The 10,745-nt window shown below is 45.8% G+C and overlaps 1 protein-coding gene across 6 annotated transcripts in view; it reads right to left on the reverse strand.

The window, feature by feature from the left end:
* Positions 1–10,045, reverse strand: part of Tex26 (testis expressed 26) — a 30,923-nt gene extending 20,878 nt beyond the window's left edge. The window contains exons 1-3 of one of the 6 annotated variants that reach the window (XM_076923860.1): positions 9,909–10,045; positions 8,186–8,341; positions 4,216–4,300 (exon numbers count right to left, since the gene is read on the reverse strand). In XM_076923860.1, the coding sequence (XP_076779975.1) occupies positions 4,216–4,265 (50 nt within the window). In that variant the 5' untranslated portion in view covers positions 4,266–4,300; positions 8,186–8,341; positions 9,909–10,045. The other 5 variants (XM_076923858.1, XM_076923857.1, XM_076923861.1 and 2 more) reach the window with 5 other exon arrangements.
* Positions 10,046–10,745: the final 700 nt, after the last annotated feature.

The raw sequence follows: 10,745 nt of genomic DNA on the forward strand, positions 1-10,745 counted from the left end.
AAAAAATTATTTTTCAGTATTTAAAATATTCCTTAAATATAACATTTATGTGACTAATAAGTGCAGATAGATCTCATCTTGATAGGAAATTAGTATAGCTTTGCATCCTTGGCAAAAAACTGACTTTACCAAATATTCAAAGATGGTATAAACTGTACGAACTAAAATTTGAGTTCCAAGAGTTAGAAAAAAATACTTAAATCTGTGATAGCTAAAAGCCTTTCTTTTTAAAGTTCTGTCAGGGTTGGAGAGATTTCTGAGCAGTCAGAACACTGGCTGTTCTTTCAGAGGACCCATGTCCTATTCCCAGCACCCACATGATGGCCCACAACCATCTGTGACTCCAGTCGCAGGGCCTCCAAAGCCCTCTTCAGACCTTCTCAAGCATCAGGCAAGCATGTGGTTCACAGTCATAGATGCAGACAAAACATTCACACACATAAAATAAAAACAAATTTTAAAATTTATCTAAAAACATTTGTCAAAATTCTAGGTTTAGTTTCCAAGTTCATCTTGAGTTAGGTAACATTTTAAATAGTTACACCCAAGAAGAAGATCAATCGGCATAATCCAGCAGCTGTCTGATTAGAAGAACAGTCGGCATAATTCAGCAGCTGTTCGATCAGGTGAACTGTGTACGTCTCAGCCTGTGACACCAGGACTAAGTGGATAATGGAGCATGCCATTTGTTTTCAATAAAAGGGGATGGGTTCCCCACCAAGCCACCAGCAGATCAGTCATTAACAATCTCCTTGTGATTTCTGGCATCTAAGTGACGCCCTGGCACTGGATTGGTCTCTTTCTCCCTCTGACAATCTGCTCGTTCATAGATGGCTGACTTTTCTCCTCACTAGCATCTGTCCACTGGAGAAAGAAACAAAAGCAGAAGGAGGTCGATGCCCAGGGACCTGTCACCCTAAAAATGACATCACAGGGTGCTGGGTGCATGAATGCCTTATCTCATTAACATGAGTTCCTCTAAAATTACTTTAAATTTACTAATTATTAACTTCATTATACACATACACACACACACATTGCTTTGAGCAGTTAGGTGCTTAAAATAACTGATGACTGAATTTTTAGGTCATAGATAACGGTTGAAACTTATTTTCTATGAATATATCCAGTTACAAAGAAGCATAATAGGGTGATCAATAACTTGCTTTCACAATCTAAATGCCCTTCAACTGGAGAACAGATAATGAAAACGTGGCACATATACCACGTTTGTCATATGGGACGTATTCCACAGTGTATATGTGCTACATATACAGCTTTAAGTATGTCTACTCTTTAGCTGTAAAGGACAATGAGATCTGCATTGTAGATGCATGGACTAGAAAAGATCACACTGGGTGAAGTAACTCTGACCTCAAAAGATGAACACTGCCTGCTCCCTCCCTGTGGTTCCGAGCTCCACATCTTTGTATATAAATCTCACTTCTCATCAAAGAAATATTTTCAACATACAAAGACCATTACAGAAAATTCTAACCAATCAAAATACGAAGAGCAAGGAACTCCGTGGTGCCCAGCGCTGTGGTGCCCAGCCCTGTGGTGCCCAGCCCAGCCAATGCATCGACTCCTACTCCCAAGGCTCAGGATAAGTGTGGGAGAGGGGATGGAAAGATTGCAAGAGCCAGAGGGACAGGAAGTTTGCTGTGGCTTGCATCTCCTAGAAATGTCAAAGAAGCTATACCCAGATGTCTCAGCAACATGGCTGCCTAAATAAGACCTGACCATGGATGACACTGATGGACACGCTAACATGGAAAAAGGGAGCTCTCCTAGGGCCTCAACCCCAGGCAAAGGACTGCAAACAGCTAAGTGGGAGAAATATCTTCCCCAGGGAAGAGCACACCAGTGGGTTTCCAGTGCCAAGTAGTCAGCCCTAAAATCATGCACATAACAAGCAACATTATTTATATTTATATATTTAGGAATATATGTGTGCATATATACATATATATGTCTATACACACACATACATATAAATATGAAATAAGTAAATTAGAGAAAGATGGGGGGCCTTAAATGGAAAGGGCTGAAGGGAAGAAAGGAAGAGGTAAAATAGTATAACTATGTTTTAATTTAAGAGAGTGAGAAATAAACATGTCACAATATGGGGAACATTTCTGAATGGAGTAAAGCATTTAAGAAGGAAAAAAAGACAACCTTTAAGAGTGAAGAACAGAGGATGGACTTGAAGCTAGGCTGGGCTGGGCTGTTTAGATAGTTCCACGGCAGCCTGAGTTGCACTGTAAAACTTTCAAACTATGTGAACTGAACACATAGCTCAGCAGTTACGACCACTTGCTGTTCCTGTTAAGGATCTGTGCTTGGTTCTCAGCACCCACGTGGTGGCTCACGGGCTGTCTGTAACACCAGTTCCAGGGAATCTACCGCCCTCTTCTGGCCTCTGTGGGTACTGCATGCATGTGATGCATGCATACATACATACATACATACATACATACATACATGTAGCATACATGCAGATAAAAATTCATATATATATATAAGTTTTTCAATCAAAAATAAATAAGTGAATAAATAAGCATTAGAGCTAGGTTGTAGCTCAGGGGTAAGTTGCTTACCTAAGTCTCTGAGTTTCAGCAGCAGCAGCAAAGGAATAAAACAAATTATCAAAAAGTGTTCATTTTTCAAAAGTCATATGTCATATATAGTCGTGGCCAAGCAAATGAACTAGGAAAGGATCTCAGTTGCTATTAACGTGCTAAGGCACTTGAAGTCCCCACTGAGAATGATTAAAATTTTATTTTGAAACATTAGGATTTAGATTGAGCTAGAAATATCCTTTGCAGCTATGAAAACTTTTTAAAAAAAATATGTGAATTTGAAAGTCACTGATTATCTCTGGCTTTCGCTTTCACCCCAAATGCTCTTTGGACATCTGTCAGTCTCTGTGAACTTGGTATACTACTCAGTAGGGGACAGTGATAGCCCACCCCCACCCACCCTCACCCCCCCCAGTTCAGAGGGACATCCAGCAACTCAGACGTTAAGAATCTTGCAGCCTTGCACTGCTGTAGGTCTAACGAAATTTTAATTCGTCTATGAATGAACATTAATAACTTCTTCGACCTAACTGCTCTGTTAGTGGCTTGAGAACGAGAGACACGCTCCCTTCAGTGCTGGACAAGGATCCTTGTACCCTTTGCACCAGCAGTAAAACCGAGCCCCAGGTGGCCTGATGCCTTTCTAGGCGGCAGAGATAACAAGGGCTAGCAAAGAGTCTCGTATGCAGAATCGGCTTGCAGAAGCACATGCCGCGTAGCTGCTCGCTGCTGATCTCACACCCATCAGTTACACAATGGACGATAGGGCTGCCATCCTCCCTGCTCAGTCACTGTGGTGGTTGGGATAAGCAGTGTCCTTCATTAGCTCGGGTATTTCAACACTCAGTGGCACTGTTTGGGAGAAATTATGAATCCTTTAGGAGGTGCATACTAGCTGGGGAAAGCTCATTTCTATGAGTATGTGGGCTTTGAGAGTTAGAGCCTAGCCCACTTCCTGTTTGCCCTCTCAGCTTTGTGGCTGAAGATTCCTGCTCCCGCTGCCTGCTGTCGTCACACGTCCGCTAAGGTTCTGGAACCATAAGCCTAAATCAACTCTTACTCCTATCAGAGCAACAGAAAGATAACTGAGACACTCTCCTCCACTGATCTCAGAAGGAGCCAAAAAGCATAGGGGAGAAGCTGACGCTGCAGTAACTGGAAGAGTGGAAGGAAACACGGAGGGAACTGTGTGAGCTTCCAGGACAGCATGGATGCTAGTGGTGATACACACACACACACACACACACACACACACACACGCACGCTTGCTCACACGCACCCATGCACGCTCACATGCATGCACGCACATCCATTCACTCAACAGTAGCTGCACTGCCTGCCTGCTCTGGTCCATGGGAGGTAACCAAGTCATTCATCTTACCAACACAGGGCTATATCGACCCACAGCGTTCAGTGGCACTGGGAAAAACCTGGTGATTTTTCTGATTTCCTTATAGCAAGTCTGGCCTTGAAGTTTGCAAAGTGCATTCTTAAGATACCTGGGGGAATGCATAGAGCACGGGAAACCCTGGCCCTACTAGTGTGTCCAGTTGCTATTTCTACTTGATCTGGATCAATAAAAGGCGAAGTCGGATTGCAATGGGTATGTCCATTGACGCAAGCAGACACCTACCGTATTAAAGCGGGCACCATCCCTCTTTTAGGTGTGAATGCTGTCTTCATCGTGGTAGCGTAGGAATCCCAGTTAGTGTCACCTGCTAAAAGGACACCAGGGCTATTTGAAATGTGGCAAAGCAGAATATCCTAACCAGATGTTGCTTCTACAATTAAAGTAATATCGTAAAAGAGAAAATATCTGTATAATGATTTCATCTTAGGGTCCAATGGTCAATTTAGGTCTTAGTAGGAAAGGGAAGATGCACATTATTATCAGCTTCATGCTGGCAATAAAACAGGCCCGTTACCTTTCTGAGCATCCCTACAAGGTATTTTCTATTTATGTGTATGTGAATGCATATGTGCAAATGTATATCACATGAGCTAGTGACTGAAGAGGACAAAAGAGGACATCAGATTGTGAGCTGCCTGATGCGGGTGTTGGGAACCAAACTCAGGTCCCTGCAAGAACTGGCAATGCTCTCAACTGAGCCATCTCTCCAACCCTGAACACATGCTATTTTACAACTCTAAGGGTGATGTCAGGAAGTGTGGAGAGAGCAGCTGATTGGAATTCTACTTTAGGTGTCCCCTATTTTTAGTGACCAACTTGCATCATTAGGAAAATGTAGGGACCTCAGAGTTGGCTCAAGACACCTCAAGCTAAAGTTCTCAGCACAGAGGAGGTTTACTTGCCCCAGAGGGACAAAGGGCAGGAAGAAGGAACAAAGACGGGAGATAGATGAGGAAAGGGGGAAGGGGACAGGGGAGAGGAGGAACAGGTATTTGTCCCAGAGGGGATAGAGGACTGGCTCAGGATAGAGAGGAGACGGACGCGGCACATAGGATGGTGGCAGTTTATAATGGTAAAGGGGGAAATCCTGTGTTAGGAAGAGGTGTTTAATTTTAATTGGACATATTAATCAGGTGAAGCAAAGGGGCCTTTTGGTTGCTGGACTTCGATACTTTGATAGCTGGACCTTGGTGGTCAGCCTTAGGAGGAGGAAGTGGCCAAATAAGGGAATAGACCTTGGGGACTAGCTTCAGGACTGTAATCTAACGGTTTTTAGCAAGGCAGAGGTAATAGGGGAGAAGGACCAGGCCTGACAGAGCCATGCTTGCTGTGCTTTGAGCTGGCCAGAGTCCCTTCAGAAAATCTGTGCACACTGGTGTCCTGGACACCTCCTCGCCTCTTCATCTCGTGTCCAGCATAACCCTCCTCCACACCTCCTCCCTGTCGCCCATGCTACCAGTCCTGCCTATTTTGATCTGTATGAGGCAGAGGCAGAGATACAGCTCCTTACTGCTGCCTGCAGTAAGCAGTAGGACTTACTTTCAAGCCAGATCCTAGGCTTCATTGCAGAAAGAATTTCAGTGAGCACGCATATGAAGAAGGACTGAAATGTATTAAGGACTTAAGCATTGGGGTTAAGAGAAAGTACGTCCGGGCTGGAGAGATGGCTCAGTAGTTAAGAGCACTGTCTGCTCTTCCAGAGGTCCTGAGTTCAACTCCCAGCAACCACATGGTGGCTCACAACCATCTGTAATGGGGTCTGATGTGGGGTCTGCTGCCCTCTTCTGGCACACAGGTGTACATGCAGATAGAGAACTCAGATACATAAAATAAATCTTAAAAAAAAAAAAGAGAGAGAGAGAGAGAGAAAGTACGTCCCCAGGGAGCATCCAGCTTCCCTGTCTTTATGATGAGCTTACATGAATGACCCCATGGCTTTCTGAGTCACAGCATTTCAGGGGTATAACTTATCACAAAGTTATATATGGCATGTATCCATGGGTATGTAATCATACATGTAATACATACATGTAAACACAGACATAATGATTTGAATCAGAATGCTCCTTCATAAGCTCATAGATTTGAATACTTAGTCACCAGTTGGGTGATTTGGGAAGGATGAGAGGGTGTGACTTTGTTGGAAGAGCTGTGTCCACTGTGGATGGATTGAGGTTTTAAAAGCATCTGCCAGGCCCAGTGTCACTCTCTCCTCTCTCCCGTGTTACTCTGCCTCATGCTTGTGGATCAGCTACTGCTCTAGCACCATGCATGCCTGCCTGCCGCCATGTTCCTTGACACAACGATCATGAACTCTAACCCTCTGGAATGGCAAGCCCCCAAGTTAAATGCTTTCTTTTATAAGTCACCTTGGTCATGGCATTTTGTCACAGCAATAGAAAAGACAGTAACTAAGACAGTAAGGTTTGGCGATTGTCATTTTGACTAACAACAGTTCATATAGAAATTCCCTTATTCATACATATATGCGTAAATCCTGGGCTTAAGACCAAGAAGGAACACAGTGAAGAACAGCTGGCTAATCCAGGAGAAAACCAGCATGAAAACTACCTGAAAGGTAGAGAAAGTCTTCATACAATGGAGGAAATAGTGCCAGATGATTCCAGAAGAATCAGCTTGTGGGTGGCCATGGCCACGACGGCAGCAGAGTTTATCTACCCAGCTCCTTACAGCAACCGACCAACTCCCTAGACCAGCTCCTTACATCAACTGAGTGCCACAAACTTTGCCAGGCATACAGCAGTCACCTTATCTGCAATTTTAATGCTGAGTATTTCAGTCAACCACAATTCAAAACTATCAAAGGGAAAATTCTAGAAACTAACCTGTACGTTTAAATCGCTTGCCATTTCGAGTTCAGTGATAAAAATCTCAGGCCCTCCAGCCTCCTCCAGTTCACAATGACCATATCCAAGCTACATACACTGACTGCCACCGTAGTAACCCAGTCAGTTTCTTGCAGCTCTCAGTGGCTTGTGGGTAGGGCCAATATCAAATATGATTTTAGGGTATATTGCCTCCAGATGTGTTCAATGTGAAAGTTCAGTCGTTTTCTCATTTTGTGTTTCTGGGTAATTATTTATTATTACTTTTTATGCTTTATAAGAACATGGATTGGAATGTCTCTTATTTGTGTGTATGTGCATGTAGGTGTATGTGTGTATAGGAGTATGTGTGTATAGAGGGTTGTGTGTGTGTGTGCACCTTCATGTAAAAACAAGACCACTTTCATCAGACCCAAATATGATGGAGAGGCCTGGTGAGCCTGCCCCAGGTGGCACCTTCCCTTCAATCTGCCGAGGAGAGCCAAGGACAGCTGGGGACTGGCAGCTGGCAGCGTGGTCTGCTGAAAGCCTGGCTCTAGGATCCTGTCAGGACAGGATCGACAGCAGGCCTGGCTGCCTCCAGGGCCCGAGGCCAAAAAGGTCTCCTGTTTCCTGTGCCACCTAAGCAGAGACCAGTAGCTTCTGTCTGCTCTCCAATCCTGCCGCATTTCGTCGCCCATCTGAACTCCGGCTCATCCCTGATTCACGATGAATACTCAGCCTACTGTAATCCGTTTTTGTCAGTTATGTGTGTATGCTTTGACTTCTGTTGACCAAGTTCCTGAAAATGTGTGTTATCAGAGTTAATCCTCTTTAGTTCTCGAGAATCTGTAATCCATAAGGACAGCATCCAAACTGTTTCCGGTGAGATCTTTGTGTGTCTCTGGTGTCTCAGTGGTCTGTAGTATCCCCAAGGCTTTGTCCGTGGCCCCATACCTAATCCCTCCTGTGATTTTTGTCGTCCTTCTAGATGGTTCTTTCTTCTCTAGCTCTCGTTCCTCTGATCCCCTGCTAACATCGTGGTCAGCACCGGGACACAGAGCCCTGTCCTGGTTTGGGTACACACACTGGCCAGTGGGGATGCTGTGAGTCCTGAGGAAGACTGTGAGTCCTGAGCCGTGGGCTGAGGTCCTGTGGGATTCTGGCTCCCTGCTCAGATGGGAGGGAGTGAGGGCATTTCGTAGAGGGATAAATGGAGGCATCTGAACAGTGGTTTAGTTTGACAGGGTCTGGCAGGGAAACATGTGCAATCAAGAGTCTGAGGCACAGCAAACGGCCCACTGTGAGTGAAGAAAACATTCTAGCTGCCAAGGTCCCCTTTCACTGCAAACCTCATAGAGCCTTACCCTGGTAACCATGGTGACTTATCTCCAGTGTTCATGGTTGTGTAAATAATCAGGGTGTAGTGACATAAGCCTTGAATCCCAGCACTCAGAAGGGAGAGGCAGCCTCTATGAATTTGAGAGTTCTGGGGTAGCCAAGGCTACACAGTAAGAGAGACCCTGTCAAAAATAAACAAATAAATGAAGTTTCTGGCCTGCAGACTCCAGAGGCACAAGTCCCTGCCTGCACTTACAACCTAGAGCTAGTGAGCACATAGTGTTTTAAGCCAGGACTCTGTGGTTTTGTGTATCAACTGTGACAAGAGGACAATAGCCCAGAATTGTTCATTTCTGCTCAGGAGTGGCTCAACAACAGGCATCAACTCTTTGGGGGCCAAAGATTAGATATGACATACCGAGTACTCCTCTTGGGAGGATGACTTTAGCAGCAATGGAAGGGGGCTTGTGGCTGTGACAGACCCAAGATTGAAGGGGCAGATGACCCAGGAGGTGAAGGCTGAACTGGAGAGGTCTGTAATCAACTCAAGACATCCTTCTCTAACAGCCTGGCCTCTCTTCATTGCACTCTCGGCTTCTGGAAGGTTCCAAGGAGGACAGGTATTTTGTCCACACTGAGGTGGAGGTGCTGCTGGGCCATGCGTGAAACCACGTGGCCAAGAGCTGGCTAGTTCAGTCTGAACATTTGGAGTTGGATACTGAGAGACTCTGGCAGTTTTTGCCTGGCAGTTTATGTAACACCGGAAGTCCTGTGGTATGTGATCAATTCGATAAGAGGAGGAATCCTAACTCTTATCTGTTCCAGACAAGGAGGGAGGCTACCAGCCTAGGAAAAACCCTGACGGAGTGCTTAGAAAAAGAGAAATGGAAATTAAGGAGTCCCCTTGGGAATCCTGGGAGCGTTTCCCTTCTCCATCTCCTGACCTTGCTGTCTTGTAGAATCTGAAACCATTTAACATTTTAAAACTAAATACGCTCCTCCCCCTGCCCCCTGCCCACTTTCCCTTCTTCGTTTACAGAGAACTAGATTGGAATGTAAACACCCTCTTCATTGTTCTCTTAGGAGCATCATTCTAAAGAATCCTCACAGCCCGGTAGCCAGCTCGGGTAGACGGCTGCAGCCGGCCATTATTGCTCCGAAGGGATGAATAAGCTGACTGTGCACTCAGTAATAACGCTACTCGTGTCGCAGCTAACAGCCAGGGGAGGTTGTCTCTCCACCAACGCAAAACGCTGAGCTGGTAAACCCGCTGCCTCCGCAAGCAGAACCACAGAGCAAGGCTCTCCATCTGTCACCTGGCAGAGCGCCTTGGAAACAGGCTCAGCTCCCAACCCAGTCGCAGACAGAACAGCCCCGGCCGGCGATCCTGCCCCTCCCCCGCCCGCTCCACTGTATTTGCGGTTTGCGGCTTCAAGAACCAGCACGGCTCCTTCTCTCCCAAGAGTCCCCAGTTTTGTTCACTTGTCTTCGGCGCTGTTGTCCGTGGAAGGACACTAGCTGTGGCTTTATCATGTCCCCTCGGGGGTTTCCTGAAGTATTTAAAGGGACACCCCAGAGTTTTAGAGGAGGGATTATAAAAGGCTGGACAGGAGCGAGGTCATTCTCCTTGACTCACTTGTACCTCTCTGCCTTCTCAAAGAGCGAGGGCAAAAAGTCCCTCATTTCAAACAACTCCACCGCACACACAGCACACCACGCCCCGCCGACCCGCAGCGTGGGCAGTCTTACTTGACTGGAGCTTGGGGTTATAATGAGGGGGGCACGGAACCTCGTCCCTATACCGGGCCATCTTGTCCCAAAAGGCCATCTTTCCTCCGCGACAAGGCAGAAACACTCCACTCTGTGCCCCACCCTCTGAGCCTGCCTTTGTGATGCGTCGCTATGGAGACACTGCAAGCCTTCTCTCAGTCTCCGCCCCTGGACCCAGAGGGTGGGTGTATCTTGTTGATTCCTGACTTTCGTGGAGTTCCCTAACCCAGTAGTTCTCAACCTGTGGACTGCGACCCCTTGGGGGGGTGGGGGGAGGAGGGAGTGTCGAACGACCCTTTCACAGGGCTCATCTAAGACCATCGGCAAACACAGATATTACCATTTTACATTACCATTCATAACCGTAGCAAAATTACAGTTATGAAGTAGCCACGAAATAATTTGTAGTTGGGGGTCACCACAGCATGAGGAACTGTATTAAAGGGTCACAGCATTAGGAAGGGTGAGAACCGCTGCTCTAATCCTACGCCATTACTTTGTGTATTGGCAAATAAGAGCAAATTGAAAAAAGCTGAGAAAGTTAGAAACAAGGGCTGGAGAGATGGTTCAGCGGCTAAGAGCACTGACTGCTCTTCCAGAGACCCTGAGTTCAATTCCCTGCAACCACGTGGTGGCTCACAACCATCTGTAATGGGATCTCATGACCTTTTCTGGTGTGTCTGAAGACAACTACAATGTATTCATACGTAATAAACAAATCTCTTTTAAAAAAGAAAAAAAGGCTGAAAAAAAAAGTTTATTTCAGCCTGGAATATTGGTGCTCACCTGTGATCCCTCAACTCAGGAGACTAAAGC

This window comes from Arvicanthis niloticus, chromosome 24, assembly GCF_011762505.2.
Source record: "Arvicanthis niloticus isolate mArvNil1 chromosome 24, mArvNil1.pat.X, whole genome shotgun sequence".
Classification (NCBI taxonomy): domain Eukaryota; kingdom Metazoa; phylum Chordata; class Mammalia; order Rodentia; family Muridae; genus Arvicanthis; species Arvicanthis niloticus.